The sequence below is a fragment of the Eucyclogobius newberryi genome, unplaced genomic scaffold (assembly GCF_026437365.1).
Source record: "Eucyclogobius newberryi isolate DKJ021-1_F unplaced genomic scaffold, fEucNew1.0.hap1 SCAF_7, whole genome shotgun sequence".
NCBI classification, from domain to species: Eukaryota; Metazoa; Chordata; class Actinopteri; order Gobiiformes; family Gobiidae; genus Eucyclogobius; species Eucyclogobius newberryi.
The window spans coordinates 10,954,653-10,981,774 of record NW_027316389.1 but is presented as its reverse complement, the minus strand read 5'-3'; the positions used below and the strand labels follow the sequence as shown (position 1 = coordinate 10,981,774).

Sequence of the window (27,122 nt, the reverse complement as noted above, 5' to 3'; positions counted from 1 at the left end):
CTCCAGTTGCAGCTCTTAATTGAAGGCACATTGAGCTCTCAGAGCGCTCCCATTGACAGAAAGCCTGTCAGCAGGAGCACAGCAATGAGCATTCCCTTTAGGAGCCACTTTAACACTCAAGTAGAGCTGCTGAGCTGCCATACATAGAAGTCACAAATAGACACTCCAATCTGATATTGGCAAATGAGGACCAGCATTAACTTATGGATTTCAAAGATAAAGTCTCTCTGGTAAACTGTCTCATCTCTATTTGTTTTATTCATCATTCATTTATACAAGGTGATCCTAATAGACACATGAGTGCCTTCTAAATAAATACATTGCAGTGTTGTTCGTTTCCATGCCCAAAGCGTCTCATTAAGAAAACCTAAAAGTCTACTTCTCACATTGCGTGAGACCGAAGTTTCTTAGTGCAATAAACCAAGAGAAACTCGAAATATAGTCACTTAAGTTGTTTTTAAATACTTTGTCTTGCACATGGCGTCAATTTGCGTTGGTGGGCCACAGCTCATTTACGCATTCAAAACTTTTACAGCCGCTGCTCACACAAACCACAGCACCAGTGTTACTAGGGCCTGGACGGTTTATGCATGACTAATGGGACTTTTAGTTTCCCCATTCAGAAAGTGATAATCTGTTAGAAACTTAAATGGCATTAATGCACAATAAGAAAAGATTTACAATGAGTTAGGATCAGTACAAGACGCTGCTATATTGAATTTTCCTTTATATTGAGTAGAAAAATGATGTATGTGGCCAGGCTAAGATGCAAATATTACACTACTCCGGGCTACTAAAACAGATTTACAAATGATTATGTTTTCATGTACATATTCAATTGTTAGTCCTGTTCAATAGCTGCAAACGCCTGATATTTAGTTGATATTTGCTGTGGTTGCACAAGACTCTAATACATTATTTTGCCATTCTAACAATCTCCCAACATAATTCCTTATACTGACATGTGCTGACTCAGACATGCTTTTTCATTACATTCCAATTGGCCTCCAGACTACTATTCTATTAGGAAGCATGTACCCCTGTGTTTGTGTGTAGCTCCTGTATTGCGCTATCACATCTGCCGCTGCAACACAAAAGGATTTCCTCAACTAATCTCTTTTAGTGAGTCAATAACATTCTCCAGCAATTTTCTCCACTTCCCATTGTAGGGTCACATCGAATTCAAAACACGTGTCTATTAACCGGCGCTAGAGAACATATTGCTCCAGTTTAGGGCTTTTGATGAGAATGAGTTGTAAGACAATGCTGCAATGTTTACTGTGAAGCTAAAGTGTGCTTGCTGCAGAGGCGCGATCGTTAGCCTGGTGGTACTCTTGGATGAAGTGACTACAATCAATTGAATGAACTGAGAAGTAATCAATGCGTTTGGTCGGGTCTTGTTCTCGGAGGGCAGGTTCCGCACTGGATCTATACGGTCTTGATCCTGAGAGGATTGTCTGTATTGTTAAACAGTCAGCAGCTTGTTTAAGTGTTCCTAATTATTTGAAATAAGAGTTGCTGCAGTAAGAGTTGATCCTTATGTGATTCTTAACCATAATTAGCGGTCTGTTTTTGAGGTGGGATTCGTCGAAGGCAGTTGCAGGGCCAATAGTAGCAGGCAACAACTTATATGTTCATCAGGCAAATGTGACAGCTTTTAAATGAAATCAACTTAATATTCTGGTGCATTCCTGGTGCAGTGCTTGTTTTCCCGCAAAAAAGACAATTAAACTGTATTGAATAATAGTTTAATAAGCGCTTAGCCTAAATGTGTTTGACAGTTACTTCAACATGTCATTTTGGTAGCAGTAGAGCACGTCATAAAAAGTCAAACTTGCTGCACAACTTCGATCTGACATTGCTTATGTGCAGCTCATAAAACAACACTCCCAGATGGAAAAGTGAAATTTAGTATGTGGACATCATTCAACTAACTTCATGTCATTCTTAAGGAATTTCTTGGACTTTGTGAAAACTGTGTCATTTACTCAAGCTGAAAGTGAACAACAAAGCGCCATGTGGTGGAGTGGACTGGCATTAATAAGACTAGTATGGCTTTAACAGGCCTTTTGGCTAAAGAAGCTAATCAGAACCATCTGGAAGGTGGACAAAACCTAATGTTAGCGTTTCAAGAGTAATAATGTCACATCTTCTTTGCTTATGTTTACAGTTATTTCTAATTATTGAGGATCTTAATAGTAGCAAGGCATTGAAATCCACGCTTGAATTCAAATAGAATAACGTTCTTCAGTAAGATCTGGAATAAAATAGTTAAAGCTTTAGATTAAAAAATCCTTTTTGAAGTAGAAGTCACTGAGGGATGACTCAACATATAGAAAATATAGCTAATAATGATGTGATTTTGTGTCATGTCTTTGTGATTTCAATGCGTTTTCTTCCTGTTTTGTGAAGCACCTTGAATTCCCTTCTGTACGAATTGTGCTCCACAAATAAACTTGCCTTGCCAAGATTATTTGATTAACTGATAATAGTGATTTTTCTGGTCGCTAATATAACTTTTACGATATTCATGAGAACTAAAACAACAATTGTGACCATTTCAGAAGCAAAATTAAATCATTTCAATTCAATTCAATCTGTACTACAAAAAGTACAACAAAATGTATAGTGCTTTTTACGTTTATATTCGATATCAAGACATCCCTAATATATTATTGTTACAGTATTCTGTAAGACTGCAAGTCAAATTCAACATTTATAGCCTTTTAGTATTTGAACACAGACATCTCCAGAGAAACCTAAAATCCTCCTTCTTTACTTAGCCACATTCACAGTGACAGAAAAACACGTTCAATGTATTTCTGGTATTGTTGTTGTGAGGGACACTGTGGGAGGAGTGAACAAAGCCGAGGGAGGGGACCGCGAGGTGGAGGGCCCCAGCGACCGGACAAAGAGCAGAGAGGAGCTGGGCCTGAGACACACTGAGAGAGTCAACAAAAGAGGAGAAAAGAGGGCTTTATGCCAGGCTAAAGGAGAGAGCCTGGACTGAGGGGCCAGTGTTGTGACCTGCTGGAGCCATTTCCACAAGCCATACTTAACGCTCTTCGTATTTCAGACACATTCAAGTGACCTAAAACTTCTAATTATTGAGGATAAATATAAATCAGCCGCCTCTTGTGGTTAAACACTTTAGAGACGAGCTTCATCAGCAATACTGCAGCGCCATATTTATCCAGTTATAATGACAGCCGACATGCACACACAAAACACCTCCGGGACATTTAACACGCATGTCAAAGCAGCTCAGGCGCCCGAGCAGAAGTCACTCTTGTCACAACACGGGGGTAAAAGCCGCGAGTCATCTTTCCGTTTATTCATTTTGTCTTCATCGGATCTGACTCGTGCCCACTGCAGCCCTCCGCAACAGGAAACAGATGCAGTCAAAGAAGGTTCAGTGTCCACATCAGATGCCGCCGCTAAAAAGCATCACATAAACAAAGATAAAACTAATAGAACAAGAAGGAGAGAAGCAACAGCCGGAAGAATCTGCAAAGAAATATAAGCCAAAACTAAAAAAGAAAGAAATCATATCACACAGCTGAGTATTGAGATGTTGCATGTAACAGGCCAGACTGCCACAGGAGGAAGTCGTCCCGTCAGGATCTAAGGTCAGACCTCAGACGGATCAGGGAGCAGAGGAGGGAAGGAAGGATATAAGGACACATGCGTCATCCTTAGCGCCTTCAGTGACCCGCGGGGGTTACACGAGAGGATTTGAACTGTCTGTGTGCCCGGCAGGGTGTTTACAGCACAATCATCCTTCACAACATGTACCACTCTCACGTCAGACATGTCCGGCACACACTGAGGTTGAACCCAGTTGGAAGTCTGAGCATTAATAAAGGTTATGTAAAGAAACTGCATTAGCAATCATTCTAACGATAACGATTATTTTATTTTTATCTATATTTTTTTATTTTATTTTTTCCTCCATTCCCTATTAAGATATGAGAGGAGTTTTGTTAATAAGAGTTTTTTGTTTTGTTTATAAGAGTTCTTTCATTAAGAGTGTTTTTTTCCCCTTTCCCTCTGTATCTACTCCGTTGTAACACTGATTATCTTATCTTACATATATTACATAAAGATATTTGGTCTTCATGGATTTACTTTTTACTGACATAGATTACGCACAAAAACAATCAGGATACTTTACATCCATATAATTCAGACCAGCTAAATTATGTTTTGTTTTGTAGTATCATTATTATCATTATTCATATTATTATGATATTATTATTACACAGCCATTGACATTATTTTGTTTATAGGCACTAGATGAAAATGGAACCATAATTAAAAAAAAGTACAGTGTTTTTTGGTTCATTGACCTACTTGTCTCTGTTGTGCAGCGGGCCATTCCTCACAACTGTCACTTCTGATCAATCACACGGATCATGTCGAGCACAGGAGGACTCAGCACTCAGCGCCTTGTTCCTGCGTCTGAAGGATTTCTGCAGAGCTCTGGATGCTCTGGACACTTCTTCTGTTTCTATGCAACAAATGTGTTTGAAATCGGCTCAGATGAGGTTAAATAAACACTCTGCGGTTGTGGAATTAAGTGCAGAACACATTCTGTAAGAGTTTAATGTTCCACAGATGTAAAACTGGCATATTTCCAAAAGGCCATCACTTCCCCTGTAGTATTTAAGTGATGAACTGGACTTAACATCAGATTCACACTGTGTGCAAGATCAGCAAATCACTAGAGACTCATTCATTTCATCTGGAGCAGAAGAGACGGGGAAACTCACAGGACTTTACGGATGGTCCTGTGTGTGGGAGAAGAGAGATGAGCAGCCATTTCATCAAAGTTATAGGACTGAGAAGTTTGAAAGTACATTCGACCAAAGATGAATTACCATTTATGTAAAACAGTTTTTTTACATTGTAATTAGAACATCTGGAGAGGAAGTATTCGTCTGAAGGCCTTTACTTGGTTGTTATATTCATCCAGTGAAACACACAGCTGTGGGACTGAAACTATAAAACACTCCATAGGCAGAGCTCACAGGGTTAACACATGAGGGGCAGTAAACAGACGCCCTACAACACGGTGTGACCACCCAGCGCCTCATCTGGGGCCGGAGCGACGCAGAACCTCAGCACATTCATCTTGTGCATCGAGAGAAAGATCTGCTTTTTGAGATACACTGTTTAAGATCATTGCATAATCCTTTGTCGTTGGGCCAAATGTCACAGGGAAACATCACTTACCACTTTGCAAACATGTGTGATCTGAAACCCACATGTTGGAGGAGTCTTAAAGAAGACCCGTGCTAAGAGGCGTTTGTTTCACACCTTATTTGTCTTTTAGGCCGTTCTCCGAGTCTGGGATCTCCGCTATCACACCATCTATTCAGAAACATTCAAACAAGTAAAGCTCGGCCAGCAATGGTGCAACTCCAGTCCCTTTTGCCAAAGACGAGGTGATTAGTTCAGGCTTCTCCAGTCCAGCCTCCTTCACTCAGTGTCACCTCACTCCCACCTCAGAGTCACAGCCTCGTCTATGTAAACCCAACAGAGACATCACAGTGGACATGAGTGTACTGAAGTTCCCATCCAAGCATGTGTCCAAAGTGTCATACCAGGAAGGTGCTACTGAATACAGTTGGCTGCTACACAAAGAAGGGTTTCTCATCGTGTGACACCTCCAGCTGTACTTCACACTCACAATATGCAGACAGAATATAACATTAAGGCAAAATCAACTTGAGTGCAGCTTTAGGATCTTTATAAACACTGGGGCGGTGTGTTACGGGCTGTAGCAGGTGGTTCGGACAAGAGCAGGACATTTCCATTCGAGAGTATTCCAAAGTTGAGTTGATGTCAATAATACACAAAATCTGAATGACAGAAATATTTGGAGATTTTCTTTGGTGTCGTGTAATGTCAACAGGCAATTGTGCAATGCAATCCTGAAATAATACATTGGTGTTATTGGTGCTTTTTGCTCTTAAGGTCAAACACATACTACAAACATGCAGAGATTCAACAGATGAATTCTGCAATCATTCAGGACTAAAACGCGCACCACAAAAACACAGTTTTCCAGGCCACGATCAATGTAAGGTAAGATGCCAAAAAACTAAATTACATTAGGATGTTTTTCTGCACCCGAACAATTGTCTTTTGTGTGATATAATAACAACCACCCAAAAAAATCTGAAACATTTGCTCTCTGAGATTTAACAGGGCCTGTGGTGAACACTCTGCTTAATATCCACTGAAACAGATTGGTTTATTGTTGGTATTATCCCTTTGTTGCCGGGGGAAACAGGATTTGTGAACAAGCCCTAAGGGGGTTGTTGGGTCCGTTGAGTGTCCAGCACCTACAGCGGTAAAAGGATAGACTGGTTTAAGTGCGTGGTCTGGCCCCTCCCCCCACAGACAGGCGCGTGTATCAACAGACGAACCAGGAACGAGACGTAATGGCACAATGACCTACAAAGCAAAGGCCCATGGGAATTATTCAAAAGTCAGCAGCGATTGCATTCTAGTGCATGAACAGTAATGAGCTTGCTCCAAAACAAAGAAGATGTGATGGTTTACACAGAGTCCGCGGTGTCTAGTTAGAAAATCTGCTTGCAACGTTTAAATTTGAATAATTCACTGTTTGAACTGACAAATCTCAATTTGTTCGGCGTTACCAGTGAAAGAACATCTTATGCACATGTTTGCATCCTGTCATCAATGACCATGAACTCTAGGGGTATGTGCAGGACTAAATTATTGTTATTATGTGAATTGTTTTCATACATATTATTTGATGATTTACAGTAAATAAATACCACTACAAAAAATGGCAATATAAAAAGGCATTGATTTTAAGTCAATATAATTAGATTAGCAGATTTCAAGCCATTAATTTGTGTTCAAAATAATGTAAAATGTCATTATTTACAGTAATAAAGTTAATTTAGTGAACCATAATGTAGATCTAGATAATACAACTCACATCTTTGCTTTTGCGAGACAAAAATAATGGATTTTTCTTTGTATAGACTAAAAATGCATTGCTTGCAAGGTGATAGAGTTGATTGATTTGTATGTTAAGACACCATTGATGGATTCATCTAAATGAAGGCAAAGTAATTGAATAGTGATGAGATATTGACAACAAGAAAGACCTATGGCCCTTTAACTGATGTGAACTTGATATACAGCAGAGGAAGAACGGCCAGAGCATATGATCTGGTAAGAATTAACATTTGTCAGCTCTGTTCACTGTAGTATAAATGGGACTTGAAATCACAGACACAAAAACTTGCATTTTAGCATTGAAAAATAGTGTAAACAACCTTAAAATGCATTAAATAAAAGCGCTTTTATTAAATTAGCTTAATAGAACGACAACAATAGTGCAGATTACTGAGAAGCTGAGGCGGATAATTAATGATGGATGATTAAAATAATGATTCAATCTCCGAACAGGAAGTGCAAGAACACCACAAAATAGTTATTAAATTTGAATGTAGAAAACTTTGAAGGTAGAAAATAATCTCTACACATAGAAACAATCTAAGTCTGCAGGTAGTGTGTGTCAGAGGGACCACCTGTTAGAGAATCATTAGGCTGAAGACTGGAGGCCACTGTGGGACTGTTCTATGAAAGCACCAGCCTCATCCTGAAGGAATCCGCCTGTAAACACACTCTGACTGGGAAATCACAGCCTCGTAAAAGACACACACTGTTTTACACACAAACCCAGAGGGGCAATGGGCTCAAACAAACACAGCAGATAAACAGGAAGGTAAAAAGCTTGGTTACGCATGTGTATTTGATAAGAAACGTATTTATATGCTGTTAAATAACCTGGTTTTCTGTTGTATCTTCTTTAAAAAGAGTAATCAGCATATGAGCTGTTAGGAAGCTGTTAAAACGCAGTGTTGGAGATGACAAGATAATACCGTATTTTCCGGACTATAAGTCATAGTTTTGGCCATGGTGCGACTTAAACTTATATTTATACTTATATACTTCTATTTATACTCCGGAGCGACTTATATATGATAGTATTTGTTATTTTCACACTTGCAACTGCATTTCCTACTCCAGAGCAACTTATATATGTTTTTTATTCTCCATTATGCATTTTTTGGCTGGTGCGACTTATACTCCGGTGCGACTTATACTCTAGACTATACGGTAGTTGATAATCGTGATGCTCCATATAAGTAAGAAGTAAAAAATAATAATAATCGTGACCATTTTAGAAGGAAAAATGATGTCTTTTAAGTCAATACATAGTCCAGTGTGTCTAGCTGCAGGTTAACATGGACTATCTAGGAAACAGGGTTGTTTAAATTCTCTGGAATACTCTGCCTAGGGTTATTGTGCGTTATGCAAACTATTTCAGGCCACAGTTTCATGTTACACTGTTTTACATGAACACAGGAAGGTAATGAGAATGTGTTCCAAGTGAAAGTGTGCACACCGAGCCCCAAAGGCAAACAACGCTGCATTAACTATTAACTCAGCTTGAACAGAATTATATTCGCTGTGTCAATCCAATTCCTAATCTTGGAAGAACAGGAAACGTGCAATGTGGAAAATGCTGTGATAATGATCTGACTAGCAATTTGTAATGTTTGACCGTAGTCCAATCCAAACGCCCCGTGGCTAACGACAAACACGCACTTATGGACTCCTGCCACACGACTGCACAAGAGGATCATGGGAGGCAGGGCTGTGCGTGTGGACGGAGCACAGGCTCTTTAATTATGTGACCCCCGCTCATGTCAAAATCCTGATAACAGAGTTGAGCCGGGGTCAGTGCTTCTCTGAGCAGAGATTTAACGCCACTTTGACCCCGACTGTGCCACTGACAGAGGGAGGAAGGATTCATTACGGAAATGAGAAATGCATAACCTAAATGACCCAGACACGTTTAAATCTAAATCGTTCTGGCTATAGATTTCATTTTACCGTTTTAGATGTGGAAGTTCTTGGCAAGTAAACTTTTGTCTTCAGTGTATTCTTCGTGTAACTTTCTGTTGGAGAAGAAAATAAGACGTTTGTTGTGCAGAATCGTGACAACACTTTCAGCTATTGTCTTCTAAACAGCGATTTGTGCCAATATAACAGACGAGTGTGACGGTGCATGTTATTCAGTGCACGGACAAAACAAAGAACTCATTTGTTACTATTAGCTCAGTTTCCTGCCCTTTTGCCTCAAAGGAGACGACATTCATGAGTCAACTGCCCCGTACACAATAACAGGACCCGCAAAGGAAAGGCTCCTCTCCATCATCTCAGCGGGGCGTGTTCCATGAGAAGAGATCACAAATTCAAGTCACGCAAAGAGGCTCGAGACGCCGTACATTTAGATCAGCTCAGTAGCGCCAAAGACACAAGGAAACTTTAAAGTGTCCGGTGAGTGTGAAGCCCGATATGATGAGAAACGCACAGTAGATTTGTGATGCCCTGTCAGCACCACTGTGGTCTGGTGCACAGATAGAATAAAGTACATGGCAAAGACAGAACGCCTCCCCTGTGCTGTTGTAAAACCTTGATGTGCAGCTGTAGGAAAGTGAAGGGCTTTTGTGAGAGACTTTGAGCAGTTCTGGAGGTGTGCTCCCAGGCTTTTATGAGGTGCAAAAGCAACTGTTATTCCTTCCAGCACATTCACTTCCAATTATAAAGCCAAGGAATTCTTTTACATTCTTTCAAAACCTCCAACAGAAACGCTTGTTCATTTTTATGACTTGAAAACGGTGCATAATCCTGCAAGACTTTCTTTGGATTCAAGTTGTACGTGTTGTAAGTGTTACTGATGCACTACAGTGAACATATCTGTACCGGTCGGTTTCAAAGTCAAACCACAAGCCCACGGGAACGAGCTCCAAGGTCATTCACCTCATTTACTTGGATTATTTATACCGAACTAACAAATTATTTAAGCATCGTCCATGCATGAGCCCATGTTTTTAGTGGACAGGAGACAGTATTTTCTCCATGAGCTAGTGACAGTTACAGTTTGAGCCTGCAGCATTAAATGAACCCGTCAGTGTCCAGTATCAAGGACGTCACGTGAGAGGTGTTTTTGTTCACCTTACGCCTATTCGAACCAGACGGATGAGCTGATAGCACAGTGCATGTGAACAAAGAGCTGTGTGTGGCTGCTCCTTTCTCCAGCTGTGTTGTATTGATCTGACTGCAGGTCGCGGAGCCCTTCTCGTCACATTCCTCACGCTGCTGCTGCTGCTGCTCATCTACGCCTCTGGATATTACTGTCATCTCATTGCAGAGAACCAGAGGGAGCACTAGAACAAATCTATTACCAGGCTTTCACTTGTAAGGTTTATAGGAGGCCACAGGCTGCACTCCACCTCAACACACCACAGGCAGCGCTCTGTGAACTTAGAACAGCTATAGGACCAGGAGACGAAGAGAAAAATGATATAGCTGCTTTGTTACGTAGCAGTGACCAACCAGTACGACAACCAAAAAGAAACATGACGACAAAACATAGCTAATTATATGGAGTGTGATGGAGAAAATGGGTCAGGTCATGTCTTTCCGATGTTGTTTTAGGCCATGACATGTCACGAAATGAATATCTGTGTTGTTTTCCTGTGTGCAGATGATATATGAATGTTGGTTCCTGATTATACTGTCCGGCGCCTCTTAAATCAGCCAGGATCAGGCCAATTAATGCATCAGGACCAGATTATGTGTGGAAAACATCTCCGATTAACCTCTGAAGAGATAGCTCGAACCGTCACAGGCGTGAGGGTCTGGTCTATCTCTTTTGGAGCTAATTTGATTGTTATTATGTGCATACGTTTCAAATGCTTGTCACTGTCTATAAAGGTTTATAAAGGTTTATTCTGTAATTGAGATACAGTTAGGGACAGAATCATTGTCAGGGAAAGTGAGATGTTTGTCCACCGTGCGCGTGAATAAACCTCCACTTTTTGAAAGAGACAAAACGCTGCTTCTACTTCCTGTTTTCTTGGTCACCTTTTACTTGGAGCACATGACACGCCTTTGGCCTGTTCTATACATTTGCCATATATTTACTTCTAAAAGGTTCAGAAATACGACACAAACTTCAGCAGGAACAATTTTCCGTTCCACCCCGAGCACGCTGCAGGAGAATTAAGAACAGAATTGCCTTTTATGCGATTCTTAATGATAGCACCTGTTCTTTTATAAATGAGAGCAGGTGCTGTCATTTACACAAACTAAGGACCGAGATGTGCTAAATCTCCAAAGCTTAACATGAACAGAGCAGGTGTTTTATCCCGATCGTAAATCTCACGGTTATCAGACAGGGCCGACAGTCTGCTGCTGATGCTGGGCTCATAAAACAGCCCTAAATCTAAACCAAATAAACAGACTTTTGTGCTGTGAACGCATCACACATGGAGCGCTTACAGTGATGCGTACAAGTGTGCATTGTAAAGCCTTTGAAATAAACAGAAGACGAATCACATCCGCTGGCATCTGCTTTGCTATTTTTATGCAAACGTATAACTTCCAAAAGTTAAGCAGTAAATAAACACCATCCAGTTTCATCCTTACGTTTGATATCAGAATGCAGGATTGAATCGATTCATAAAAGAACTACACCAAGATACTAATTCAAGCTGAAACTAGAACTGCTTAAAGCTACTAATTTTTAAGTATTGATACCTACAAAATCACATTGCACCTTTTCTAAGTTTAGAATCGTCTTGAACTATATCAGAACAAGTATAAGTATAAGTACAAGTATAAGACCACCTCGTACTGAAGAAACTAATATTATTTGGGGTAGAAAATTCTATCAAAAAGTGTTTTAACCATTTAAGTTTTTTAATTTGTTTTGGAATTGGCGTTTTTCCTTTACAAAATAGAGAGATTTTACCATCGGGACGACACTAATCCACACCTCTTTACTAAATATTAATAGTACAATGATTGCAGCACTTCCTTTTGGGTCTGGCTGCTGTACAACGGTAACAGTGAGCTGAACGTGTGGATCAGCTCCACTCTCCTCCAGCTGCTGCAGATCCACACTCCGGTCTCCACACTTCCCTCACAGCAGTGATGGATGTTGTTTACTTTGCACGCTCCCAAAATGCAAACTGTTGGTACACTGAGCTTAGCAAAGAGCAGTTGCCCTGGTTTCTCAAGCATTTGTCCTCAGAGACGCCGAGGGATCCGTGAGACTGTTTCTGCACATGAATTATGTTTGGAAGTGAAGGTCAGCCAGAGCCAGGCTTCTTTTAAATATTAAACACTGCCAACGCAATGAACTTAGAGAATAAAAGTTCAACAACATTGTATAAATGATTGTTACGGCTTCATGCACCGCCACAAAAACTCTCCATGGAAGATTTGGATGAAAAGACCACACAAAAGATGCCCCTCACCAAGAGAAAAGAGCGCTTAAATAATATATAACAGTCCGACATGACACACACACTTTTTACATTAGTTACAGGCAACTCACAAAGGGCAAAATGCTCACAAAACAGTATCTATTTTAGTCTTTTTTGGTACGAACAATAGATTTCATGATGCTGAGCTGAAGCCTACAAAGACTTCCATCCATTAGTGGTGCGGCTAAAGCAGATGACTCACTCCAGGAGTCCAACCTTTCAAAATCTGCAATTAATTAGCAGATTATAAGTATTACCAGCGGATTTATTGTGGAATTACCCTGGAAGAAGGAGCGTAATGTGATTTCCATCTGCTTCACTAAAAACAGAATGAAGATGTTTGTTAGTTCCGCCAATAAATACAAATTAAACGTAAATGCGACTTAAGTATTTACTGATAATCTGTTAATAGGAAACCATTAAGATTTCATTTGCAAAAATATATATCCATATCCACATATCCATATGGTAAAGTCATTAGTGTGGCAGCACAAAGATGTGATTCAGCAACAGGAACAGTAGGAAAATTCTCAATAAAACCTTTGTCCAAGAATTATAACAGATCTACTAAAACATGATCCTGTATTTGAAACATTTGATTCCAAAGACTCTGCATATGCAAATCATCATTACCGTTAATTCAATGCTCATCAAGCGGTCGCACATTTCAGTATTAGTTGTGACAAGTCTTCAGTCAATTCTGACAACCATTATCAATCATCTATCAGTGTATTTTACAACCAAACGCCTCAAGCTGTGAGCAGAACAAAAGATCATGTTTTTGTCTGCAAATATTATTGTAGAGACAATTTTTGCCAGAGCTTTGTCAGTCACTTGCGAACAATAACTCAGCCTATTGCGATACTGTGAAGACCATTCACTGCAGTGTAAGTACAAGTCACATTTACCTCCCATTATGGACTGAACCCTGCAGAGGAGTAGTATTCACAAAGAGGAAGGAATAATAATAATAATAATAATAATAATAATAACCTAGGTAATAATAAGAGCCTGCCATCTGTGTTACACTCTGGTGGATTATCTGGTGTTAAAATCAATAGTGGCTGAATGAGCTTCCAGCAGGAGCCTGTGGCCCCTGAGGAGAGTCAAGCGCTCGTGTGCTGTTCTGGAGGTGACATAATGATGGCGCTACATTCTGTCCCAACAACAGTGTCTCAAGAGAGAAGCAGAGAGGCAGCACCCAAGGGCCCAGCTGCTTCAGCTCAGCTGTCAAGAGGGAGTCATCAGTCCCATCCATCACCTGCAGTGACAAGGGCAGCGCATTATGTTTAAAAACGGTACTAAATAATGAAGCAGAGGCTCAGGGAGGACCTCCAATGATGTGATCTACACCTCAGGCCTGATTGTGTGGGCAGCTTTCACAAGTCAGCTGTGGGATGCTACTGTACAAACCAAAAATGTGTGTGAGCAGGTTTAAGACATACTTTTCAAAGATGGCACACAGCACTAAACAGATTAACAGTGAACCTGAGGCTAAGTGAGCAAAACTGCAAGAACAATGCACAATGCACAATGCCTCCCATGCGCATTTCAGTCGGTCCCTCTTGAGAGCTCTCAGTCTTTCCCCAATTAGATTTATTTTTCTTGAGAACACAATTTTGAACACTCATTATTCTGTCAAGAGTCCGATCCCTTCAAACCTCGAGGGCTTCTTAGGCCCAGACAGTTGCACACTTCACTTTCCTCCAAGCTAAACTTCCTTGTGGATCAGAAAATAAACCAGAGCCAACAGTGTGTATCCATCTCCCGCTGAAGAGGAAGACCTCACTTGCACGAAAAGCCACAAGGGGTTAAAGTCACACATGCTGAGGTCAGTGAAGTGGGGAAACAATATGGCCGCAGATTCTTAGGGTCAGCGCTCAGACCAAACAAACTCCTGAATGTAACTCAGTGAATCGTCACAGTCCCATCAATCGCATCATTCTCATGTGAAGTTATTCATCATGACAGAGGAAAAGAGAGCGGGCTATAAAGCTGAACGTGCAAATGAAATCCAATCCAACACAAGCTGCTCCCCGTCTGCAGAGATGTCGCTCTGTCTGCAACACCCAGCCATGACCAGCTACATTAGCTGCATTGTTTTACAGATTCTCCAGACACACTTTTTAACAATGACCATCAAGAATGAATAAACACCTTTAACGAGTAAAAGGCATTCTTTTGCCAGTGATTGGGTTAGGAATTTATCCAAACTCAATTAAGGGCTGGGCGATATTAAAAAAATATTTAGTTTTTCTAATATTGATCGAGCTCGATTTTGGTCTTTCCAAGTAAAATGGCTTTTAGTAATGATTCATAAACATATGACTATAAGTATACAGACTTTTAATCTGTGCCATTTAACACAAATAATATAAAAATATCTTCCTGCAAAGTCTGAACTCTGCTAAAACTACATGTTTTTACAGCCAGAGGATCGACTGTGGACCTCGATTCAAAACCTCTCCCAAATAATTAACAATTTCACATGACTCTCTCGAGCTGACGTTCTTTCGATTAATTGCCCAGCCCTAACTCAACATCATTTTGTTGCGTCAAATGCAATTATAAAGATGAATACCACACATGTTGTTGTTTTTTTAAACCAGAGCATTATGTTTTCAATTAAAATATGGAAATACATTTTTCATTAATAACTACTTAGGTTTGATTGGACCAGTTTCATGCAACATTTCTTCAATGATTGATTTATTTTCATTCTGTTATAGGTTTAACTTAGCAACAGTAGAAAACAGAAGTAAAGAAGCAACACTTACGATATCTTGTTTCCTTTTTTCAAAATCCCACACAGGCATTTAGCAAAGAGCACCTCTGGCTGAGATTACAGCCCTGGAATCCATTCAACTCCTGCCGAGTGTGGAAGCCTGACGTCTTGGCAAGTGTTGCATTTGACTGCGGTGGATATTTTCTTCATTTAAGATACCGTACTTTATAAGAACCTGGGCTAGACTCTGGGTAGTGGTTGTAATAAAATGTGGCGTTCCAGAGGGTGGCATATGATATTTTGCTGAGCACTGAAACCACGCAATGAATTCCCAAGGTGCCATGGTATCAATTAAGGAAAGAGTCTGCCCTTTGCTGTTCCTCTAAAAGTGAGGCAGGAAAAGTGTACCCATTATCGGAATCTGGGGAGTCGTTTTCAAACCAAAGACTACACACAATTATCAACAGACAACTCCAGCTTAGTGCTGCAAAAAGGATCAGGAGTTCTGCTCCATCAGCAGAACTCTACAAAAACAATTCATACCTGCGTGGTTATTTCCAATTTCCTCTCTCCGCCTGAAGTGTATATTGATGCCCCTCTTCTGTCCTGAGAGTCCTATCCAGTGTCCCATAAGAAGAGCAGGATAAAGAACAAGGAGCAGATGTTTGTTGTATCCCATGGTTACGGGCCTGAGGGGGGCAAATGCTACTCACAGAAGAGCACTACTACTTCTGCATCAAATGACTCACCTAACCACATTTAGGAAATGCAACATACTGTAATCATATTTGAAAACCGCTGAAACCACAACAATAACAGACTCTGAGAAACGATCACACAGGAGCTTGGGAGGCAATGGGGCCAAACATGACAGAAAATATAACGAAACACAGACAGGATCATTTGCAAATTTACATTTGTGTATACTGGAGAAAAGGCTGGAAAGTATTCTGTTTTATGCAATGAGTCCATAAAACAGTAGAGGTGTGAGACAAAGAAAACCAATGGAATTCATGAACAAAGTTGGTTGTCTGTTGGCCTCAGCGGAAACACTATATAGTACATGTTTCAAGGTCCAGAAGGCACACAGGAAACAGTCAGGGCAGTGCAAGTTACAAAATAAAATACTTTTCACAAAAAGTTGAATTCTGCAGAATATAATATGTAATTGCTTTGATTGCAATGGCTAAAATGATGGCACATGTTATAAAAATTGACAGAAAATGTCACTATCTCTGTAACTAGTCACACAACATTCTCCATGTGCAATAAGTGACAGTTTTACATAACAAACAAAAAGTTGCACATAAAAGAATGAGGCTTCTGTTAGCTTAGCTGTGAATTCTCAACTGTGTGGTGTTCCTCGGAGCAATCAGAGCACAAGAACCAATAATTAGCTCTGACAGATTTGGCCTACATTAACTGTGAATTTCTAAAGTGAATTCTACATAATCATAATTATTCTTGTGTCCTAAACAAGTCAGGACACACAGTTCTTGATTCCCTGCGGCTGGACAAATGGCCTCCTTCAGTGGGAGAACAGAGACCACACAGCTTCTCTCGCACAATGGACAAAGCCGTTGACCCGGAGCGGCCAACTTGTGTCACAACCTTGTAGAAACGAGCCAGTGCTCCCTGCCTCAGAGTAAGTGCACAGAGAAGGAGAGGCCCAGCGAACTGTCATGACCATCTCCTGTTCTTGAATCACAGGATCAGAGCGAACGTCCTGGTAAGGTCTCTGCTTACACATGGAGCCCCTTCTCACCCACAGACCTGTTAATCCAATTAACATGAAGAGGGCCGAGAGCCTGAGAGCGGCCACGGATTAAGGCCCATCAACCCGTATTAGCCGCCAAATCCAAACCCTTGTCTAGACCCATTAAGAACTGAGCCTCAAAAAGTCAAATCATCAGATACACAAACTTCTCCTACTTAAATATGACTTAGAATAACAATTTATTGACAATAAATCCTAATAGTATTAGCCATAACTCAAATGAACAGTTGTTGGGTTCATTGCTCGCGTATTGCCACAAGCATCTCTGTACGACTATGACCACGTTAAGTGTCAAGAGATAATCATGGCTTTTCAATTAAAAGCCATGATTATTGCTGTACTTACATACAGCAATAAAGACTTTAACCTGAGTCCAGCGGCAAGCAGTTAACCCACATCTACTGTACATATGGCCCGCTACCATGGCACCGCCACTGCACTGCATACCAGCTCGTGTGATTACTGAGCATCACAGACTGATTAATGCAGCTTTAGCCGCTTGTCTTGACCTGGTCACAGCACTGGGGCCTTTCAGCAACTCCCTGCATGGTAACTGCACGTTCACAGCCCTCGATACTGTAAAGGCCGGGGGGATTACTGCGGCAGCATATCACAAATGACAATCAGTGCAAGAAGTCAACCCCTGGAGTGAACAAGAGCCACAGGATGTAGTCATGTTCGGTTTCACAGCTAAAGACAGACAGCTCCAGGAATCAAAGAGAATGTGGTAGCTCCACACGCTGCCCGATCAAGTCCATATCAGGTCATCGTAGCTTTCCTCAGGTATTCAGGTCTGATATATGAGCGGTGTATCAAAAGAGCCTAGACAACATCTGTGGTTTGAACCTGCAGCTCAGAGGAGGTCAGAGGCAGCACGTGCAGGTGTGCTTTGTGAACTGTCAAGTAAAAGGCTGATATACAGTTTAACAATGGCACTTAATTTAAGTTACAAACCTCCTGCAACTCCCCATTATCATAAAGACCTGAAACTGGCAACTGGTTATTTGGGGAAGGCTTTTCTAATTGATCCTTTATGAATTCTAAAGTGTTGTGTGTGTGCAGTTATCCAGCTTTTATTTATTGTAGTTTAAGATTCGGCTCTTAATATAGAACATCAAAAGCACCAGCTATCTTTCTTTCAAGGACTAAAAAGACAAAAAGACAAGGTCAAAAAACCTTATTATATGGATAAAGAAAAAAAGCTTCACTCTGGGATACAGCAGAATCTGGGGGTTTTGCTGTTCCACAATAACACGGGTATAACGAACAACCAATAAACTCCAGATTTTCTTCCTCAACCTTAACCATATGGGACTCCAACACAAAAGACCAAATGTCCATGAGGTGAACTTCAATAAGCAGCATAATGAAGTCTTATAAGGGTCCAAAAACAGCAGGAAAGAGACAGCGTCATGTCATGTCAGCTGTTTTCTATTGACCCAAAGATGAACCGAACCCTTGCAGAACTCTTCCGGCCCATCATTCACGAGGCAAGCCTGGAATTGTGGGGAGGCTGAAAATAGCAACTTGAAAAAACTTTAAAGCTTAAACTGAAAATGTGTGGCTGTATATCAGACTCATCTTCCCAGAGCTCTTAAGCTAAAGTGGATACAGCGACAGTTGTTGAAATCGTAAGCTTTACAACTCATCTTATTTGTGCAATTATAGGACAGCACACAAACTGGACTGAGCACAAATATCATTGGCAACACTGTCAAATTGGCACCGAGCATAAAACGACTAAACTAGCCTTGAGCAATATGGGCAAAATGTCTCTTTCATAACTCCTTTAATAATTCCCGCCAAGAAATTAAACTCCCAGGTGGGCGTGTATGACAATTAAAGTTAAGAATCGAAGCGTATAACATTACTTTTTAAAATTAAAGTGTCGCCAGGGTTAAGTCTTGGCAAATCTGAGCAAATCATTTGGATTCTCTTAACCGTGGCTTCCTTTACTCACGACATACTGGGACTGCTGCTGACTGCTCACCAAATGAGACCATCTGGAGACAGTCTCTGGCTGATGAGAGCTGGAGGCCTGGGCCAATTTCAGAGGGTTAGTGTTGGAAAGAGAAGTGGTAGAAACGAGGAAGGAGAAGCTAGGGAGAGAAGCTGGGTACATGTCGTGAGTGTGTCTCCGCAGGCAGGATGGTAATTACAGGGCACCGGGAGAGACTGGATCTGGGGGAAAAACAGAGATATCCAAGCTGTGTAGAAGCCGCCCATGGGAATTGGACATAACCGCAAAGTTAAACAGCCGAGCCTTTTGCACAGGCCGCACAACAGCGTGGAAAGACACTGGGTCTGGATTCGTTACATTTTGATCGAATTGTTGAGTTGTCATACGCCATGCAACTAGGGAAGCAGCTAACGATGAGTCCAGCGATTATTCTTTTGATGAATTGATTATTTCAGTGGTTTAGACGCAGACTTTTTACACCCAGTACCATCAAATAAAAGATTTGGCTTCCCGAGTACCACCAGATCTAAATCGGGTCTATAAACACGACTATTTCAGGTCCAAATCAGGGCTAAACCAGCTCTTAGGAATAGACCATTGCCACAGCAGTTTTAAACAAGAAATTACTCAAGGAAGAGCGAATAAAATGTGCTGTAAATGAAGAAACATCTTTATGGTACATATAAAGATGGGTTTAATCAAATACACTAAATTCACACATTTTCCATGTCATTTTCATGCAATTGTGAGTCATAAAACGTTGCATGTTTTGGAACCTAATGATTTTTCAATTAATAAATGAATTGACAATGATTTAAATAATGGATTAGTTGCGATTAAGCTATTCATTTGTTGCAGCTCTACATGCAACACGATCTTTGTAATAATAAATGGAAAACAGAGAGGAATATGTGTCCCAAAAACACAGGAAACCATATTTGTAAAATTCAGATCGCTCGCCCCAAGTTTTAATAAAAGGGAGATTCTTCATCATCTAAAGGTTTATTTAAATAAGGGAGAGCTACCCAAAAAAAACATTCTTCCTCTTAAAATTTCATTACACCAGGAGTAAAAGGATTTAACCTGTTTTGGTGAAGTAAGTACAAGATGAAATCATGTGTCTAGAGAAATCGGACCACTACCATTTCTTATCAGTAGATTTAGTGGAATAATTAACACTGTCCCATAGGCGGTGAACGGCTTCTTTACCTTCATCACATCGAGGCTCACATCACCACACAGCGCTCAGCTCCATTTCCATCACCACAACTTACTGTAACTAATAAAGCTTTCAGGACATGCAGCAGTCCGACTGTCTGAGCATTATAAATCATGCACCGAAGCCAGAGGAGAGCCACGTCCTTCAGCCAGACCTGCAACCTTCACACTCCTCACCCTCACACAGCAAACCACAGACGTGAACCTTGAGGAATGATGTGCGACCTGTGCCTGACATTCATCAAACTCTGACAAGGAACAACAATCCACAAACGCAGTGACAACAGTGGAACTGACAAGGGTTTGGCTTTAGGTGTGTATTGTTTTCCACTGGAAGAGTCTGCCAGCTGTTGACAGAGGTGCATGTTTGAAGCAACAGCAGTCCAATGTCAAGTTATTGTTCCATTGTTACATTGGACCTATTTTAATACATTTTCTAATAAACCAGGATGTTTTCAAACTGATAAAGCACATTTTTCACCAGGTTTCTCTAAAGCTTATGGCCACTCAGAGATTATTGCAAGTGTATGCACTGATGTTGAGTGCGAAAGGAAACGCTCCCCAGGGTGATACGGCTGCTTTCCACACGACCAGAGGGAGCAATGGATGACTGTGTGGTCTAAAAAAGCTTAGTCCAGTTATTCTGACAGGGAAAGGATTTTCACAATAAACACTGACTTTTTATCTTTGTGGACCCAGGATGGTCTTGTTTGATATGAATGTAAACAGCGATAAGACGTACAACCAACAGAGCTGAGAAGACTGAAGGTTAGAAATAGAGTTGCTAGATAGGGTGAAATGTTCTTTTTGCCCCCTGAACATTGATGAATGTCACACATGGGACATAGATGCGATCGGCTTGGCCCAAACTCCAATAAAATGGAGGTTGTGAGAACGGCCGTCGCAACAGTGCCGACTAGTTCAAAAAAGAAAAAACATGAAACGCTTAATCTCTGGCCTAGGCACATGAAACTTGGAACAGTGATAGAGCTACCCTTGACCTCTGACCTTTGATGAGTAAAACACACTTGGCAGCATCGCTCTATGATAAACAGGAAGTCGAATCAAAGTGGCACCGCCACGTTTGACATATTCATATTTCACTCACTAATGCGTTTTTATGATCTGATTGGAAATAATAAATACCCATGTAACAAATTTACTCTATAGCGCCCCCTACCCATTGTGTGAAAAACTCAACATTGTCTGATTTTTCGAGACGCCATGAAAAAAAGTGCATTGCAGATATTGTGTATTTTCACAATTGACGAGCAGGGGCGCAATTAATTCCTTCACTTCCTCTTCCTCTTATATTTTGATGGGACATTTCCTCTCGTGCCGCGGGCCTAGCATTAGCATTAGAGTTAGCGTTAGCATTAGCGATGGGTCTCTGTTGCTAGGTGACGGAGGTACAGTGAGGAGATAAGATAAGATAAGATAATCCTTTATTGTCCCACATGGGGAAATTTCATTGGTGCAACGCAGGTAGATACAGAAGAACAGATCACTTATAGGAAGTCTGAAAAACACTTTCAGTAGAAGATCTCCTATAAATAAATAAAAACTCCCATAGACAAATAAATAAATAAATACCATTGCATGTGATCCCGACGGTAATTGCACATGAATATGTGTCATAGATTGCACATGAATTTCACAGTAATTGCACATGAATTCCAACAGCAATTGCACATACGACAGAATTGCACATCAGTATTAGGTTAGGTCAGTATTGCGACGGGATAACGTGACGATCTCCGGGTAAGACGACTGTTGTCCGCAGTTTCATGAGTTCCTCCTTTGTGGAAACGCGGTACGGCAACGGCCGTGTTTTTCATATAAACAGTTGAATTAAAAAACTATTCCAGCGCGTGTCCCTATCGTACAGTAAAATAGAAAAAATATACTAACTATATTTACAAAATATAGGAGATAAAGCACAATAAGTGTGAGAAAGAAGAGAGAGCGTTTACACCGGGCTACCAGCTGTACCAGCGCCTTATGACGTATGAGGGGGTGCAGCCAGGTCACCGAGGCTCTCTCTCTCCCTTTTTCCTTGCTCAGGTCAGTGCAGAAGGACCTGGATCGCCTGTAACGCTTACAAAATAAAGGCCTCTGTGTTTTACAGATACAGAAGGAGTTTTATTTTGACATAGAGTGACAGTCTAAAGAATAAAGTCTAAAGAATAAAGCCTAAAGAATAAAGTCCTAGAATAAAGCCTAAGAATAAAGTCCTAGAAAAAAGCCTAAAGAATAAAGTCCTAGAATAAAGCCTAAGAATAAAGCCTAAAGAATAAAGGCCTCTGTGTTTTACAGATACAGAAGGAGTTTTATTTTGACATAGCCTGACAGTGACAGATGATAGCCTAAAGAACTTGTTAAAAGTCCTGTTTGTTTCTGATGTTATTTTATACACAAATATTATTGTGACCACGCCCCCAAACTAACCCTATGGCCGCCATCGTCCTTTGATAATGAAAAGACGCTGAGTCAGCAATTTGGTTCATGTCAAACTTTAACAAACTCCTCCTAGGGCGTTACGCCCACTGGCCTCAAATTGGTGTACGTCCTCTGGACAAGTGGGGCGGTCGCACGGAAAGGCGGTCGCGCGGGTGGCGAGAGCCATCATAAGATAAGATAAGATATTCCTTTATTGTCCCACATGGGGAAATTTCATTGGTGCAACGCAGGTAGATACAGAGGTAGATACAGAAGAACAGATCACTTATAGGAAGTCTGAAAAACACTTTCAGTAGAAGATCTCCTATAAATAAATAAAAACTCCCATAGACAAATAAATAAATAAATACCATTGCATGTGATCCCGACGGTAATTGCACATGAATATGTGTCACGACAGCACATAGATTGCACATGAATTTCACAGTAATTGCACATGAATTCCAACAGCAATTGCACATACGACAGAATTGCACATCAGTATTAGGTTAGGTCAGTATTGCGACGGGATAAAGTGACGATCTCCGGGTAAGACGACTGTTCTCCGCAGTTTCATTAGTTCCTCCTTTGTGGAAACGCGGTACGGCGCCGGGCGGGGGGCGGAGCCGGGGGGCGGAGCCAAGACACATCGCAACGACACGACGAAAACACTCAATCCAGCCGAATAAAGTCAAAACAAGTTAATTTAAAGCGATTCCAGTGCGTGTCCCGATCGTTCGTGAAGTTCCTCTTTCATATAAACGTGTATATCAACGTGTACCGACGACACGTCGTACTTTAGCGCGGCCGGAGGGCGCGGGGGGGGGCTGGTGGGCTCGCTCGGAGCTAGCTCACGTCACAACAACACAACGAACGCAACGAAAAACGCTCAAATCCAGCCGAAAAAAGTCAAAAACAGTTGAATTAAAAAACTATTCCAGCGCGTGTCCCTATCGTACAGTAAAATAGAAAAAAATATACTAACCATATTTACAAAATATAGGAGATAAAGCACAATAAGTGTGAGAAAGAAGAGAGAGCGTTTACACCGGGCTGCCAGCTGTACCAGCGCCTTATGTACCGCGGCTTTAATTCCATATTCAATTTCACATGTTTCAATTTATCCAGGCATAGAAGCTGGAGTAAGGCTCACAACAACAATAAACTGTAAAATGTGTACTAAATTACTCCCAAAAGTTAACCCGTTCTCATACATCCTTTTTACTAACTAAAAAAACTTCCCAACAAACAAAAGAATAGAATGTTATTTCCCTTTTTTACCACTTTTAAGGCATGTGCTGCAGGCCGTAACCGTACGTTTGTGGTGAAATCAGCTCAGATTTACTGATAAACCTCTGCTAGTCTCGCGTCGATTTATAAGCATTCACACGTCGACTTATTCATCATCTTGCCAGCCTCTTTCCCACAACTATGCCCCATTAGCTTTAGCACACAGCCACAACATTAGCAAGTTAAATGACTCCACATTCTCACAACTTTTCCAAATTATACAACACTCTCGTCGCTCTTCCCGAGTGAAGCCAGAAGGGACTAGGAGACAGCCGCTAATTACAAGTTTGAGCGAAACGTGCCGTGGTGACGACAGATAAGCCTGAGTGACATGCAGTGTGCGGTTACAAAACTCCTGTTGAGCTGTGAATTATGGGAGAATGATAAAGTGTGCGCTAACATCATTGGCGTGCTGTGTTTTATTGGAGCGGGGATGTTCGCTTTGGCCGGGCTGCAGATGTCGCTCCTCCCTGACAGCTTTACGGAGACGCCGCACCATGTTAGGGGGAAAGAGGCCGCCAGGATCGTCTGACCTGAGGGCAAGGAGCTACGGCGTCGTGGCAACGGTCCAGCGCAATAAAAGTATCAGGCCTCAGGGAGCGAACGAAGAAGGAAGTGTTCTATAAACAGTCGTGGAATGAGAATTAGGCAGTCGTGATGTGTGAAATAATCGAGTTTGGTGCGTGTGATGCCAAAAGAACTAAATTAACAAAAAAGTGATGAGATTTTATGACGTAAGAAATGAGAAAAAAAACCAACCTCCTGTGAAGTAGGGATTAGAAAAAATAAGACACAAAATCAAGTTGCAACTGAAAAAACATATGATCTTGATTCTGTCCTTTTTTAAATATATATATTTTTTTCCACAAATTTATAACACAAAAACAAAGACAGTGAAAGAAAACAAGACCAGCAGCAAATAATATTCAAAAAAGACAAAATCATGGCACATAAAACCCAAAGAAAACCCAAAGAACAGACAATGTACATATTTTCAAATTAAGTCCGAAAGTAATCTTGATTTTGTCATTTGTAATTAATTGTATGCTTGGGTCTTTTTAATTCAGGTCAACAGACGACGTGGCAGTAAACGCATGTGGTTTGGAGCTGAGGTCAGACGTTAAAAAAAGAAATGAGACTATTTTTATTGCCTCAAAAACAATGAGAAGACGTCTGGAAAGTATAAAAATGTTTTATGCTTATGAAAGCCCTTTAAATGAACGAAGGCTATGTCAGTACTTCCTTTCATATCGGCAGCCGTACTGTACACCGGTGTAAATGTGTTTTACAAGGGTTTACAGCGCTCATATGAGGTCACTCCGTCTGTCTTTACTGTCCTCATATTTAATGATCTACGGCAGCAGACGGATGATGCGCTGACCTGATGCTCTGAGCAAACATGGACAGTAAAGGAGCTGGAGGCGCCCACAGCTGCTCAGCCGTCCCAGATTCAAAAGCCATCTCTGAGTAACACGCCGTTCACTCTTCTCCAACACAATCTCCAAAGTGTGACAGGCTATTTTTAAAACAGAGCAAAAGTCTTCAAAGTTCCACATCGCTGCACATAATGGAGACGTTTTCACAAGCGTCGCTTCCACACAGCACAGCGATGATACTTTCCCTGAGATCAATTACTTTCCCTCAAAACTTTACGAAACTTCACGCTTAGAAGACTGCAATACTTTTGACTGAGACTCCCGAGCGCCGACTCTTATTCACAACTACACGTATTGTTTGTCACAATCACGTCTAAGACAGCTGCAAAGTTAAAATGCAGAGAGATGGCAACACACTAGTTTGCAAAACAGTCTTTTCACATTTTGTCTAAAAGGAGAAAGTCTTGAATTTAGAGAATTTGAAACATTTAAATATATACACGTTTACAGAGGGATTTACAGAGATGTTTTATATAATTTGAGTAAACCAGATCTTTATGAAAATGTGTGTAAAAAAATAATTTTGCCTAATTTTTTGGGGTAAAAACTTTAATAAATCAGTCTTGTAATTAAATATCAACAACTCCATCAGTACAATCCGTCAGAATCTTGATAAGTACACGATTGTACAGTTTGCTGACTTTAGGTGCTACTTTAAGGGCTGATCTTTATGTTCGTATGGGAGAAAAATGCGTTTGGAAAAAACGGCCCCTAGAGTTACAATGTCCCAGCCTAAATCCATGAATGTGTAGAAGTGGATTAAATGTGATAATAAAACATCTTCAGGTGCAGATGTTACAGAAGGTTTTAATTATGTATTTATGTACTTTTATTCAGATTAATGTGTGTGTCTTGAGAAAGAAAACTGACCAATAAAACAAAACAAAATGTTTCAAATAAATAGATTTTGCAGTGTCTCTCCTTAATATGCCACAATTGTAAATCATCATCTAAATTAAAAAAAATTCACTTCTAGCTTTTTTATTTTTCCATTTCTCTAAGACATAATCAAATATGTATCATCTTGTCTTACGCTAGTTGTTTTTATATTATCTTAATCTTTATTTATTTTTCCCCTCCATTCCTTATTAGGAAATGACAGGTTTTGTCTATAGGAGTTTTTGTTTATAAGAGTTTTGTTTATAAGAGTTCTTCTATTAAGAGTATTTTTTAAACTACCTAAGTTATCTGTCCTTTTCCTCTGTATCTACTGCGTTGCAACTATGAAATTTCCCCAATAAAGGATTATCTTATCTTATCTTAAATTCTACAAATAGTTAATTAAGAACACGTTAAGTCTACACAACTCATGTCCATTACAAACACAGCCATGTGCAGCATCATCTTTCCCATCCTAGTTGTGCCACTTGAATGAATGAAAAGCTCGTCACGGAGCACCGGCGGCGGCCAGGGAGCACGGACGCTTCACACCCCGGGCCAAGAGGCTCTGCGCGCGGCTCCGGGGGGGCTCGGCTCGCCCCGGTGGATGGAGGTGTCGTACCTGTCATCGTAGCAGAAATCGGCTCCCAGCGTGTTGACATAGAGGAGCAGAGCCACGGCGCTGCACACCAACTCCGCGTACACCATCTCCACCACCGGCAAAAACTCCCGAATAATAGAAACAAAAACAACAAAAACACTGCAAAAGCCGCCGAGCGTTCCCGTATCAGCGTCTTTGTCAGGATGTGTCCGCGGAAACGAGTCCCCCCGTCATCACCATCATCATCACCATCACTGCCGCCGCCACCATCCCCGCTGCTGGAGCGCACAAAGTGGATAATCCATGGAGGGTGCTCGCGTTTCTAACCCATGATGTTGCGGCGGGATCGGGGGAAGGTTGGCGCGCGCAGAGGGTCGGACGCACTTGGGCGAGTCTCCGCACCCGCAC

The 27,122-nt window shown here is 41.0% G+C and overlaps 1 protein-coding gene across 1 annotated transcript in view; it reads right to left on the bottom strand.

Moving 5' to 3' along the window:
• The window catches only part of LOC140348668 (protein O-mannosyl-transferase TMTC2-like), a 91,092-nt gene extending 64,202 nt beyond the window's left edge, over positions 1–26,890 (bottom strand). Inside the window, exon 1 of the mRNA XM_072434686.1 lies at positions 26,736–26,890. Within this exon, the coding sequence (XP_072290787.1) occupies positions 26,736–26,821 (86 nt within the window). The 5' untranslated portion in view covers positions 26,822–26,890. The remainder of the gene's footprint in view (positions 1–26,735) is intronic.
• Positions 26,891–27,122: the final 232 nt, after the last annotated feature.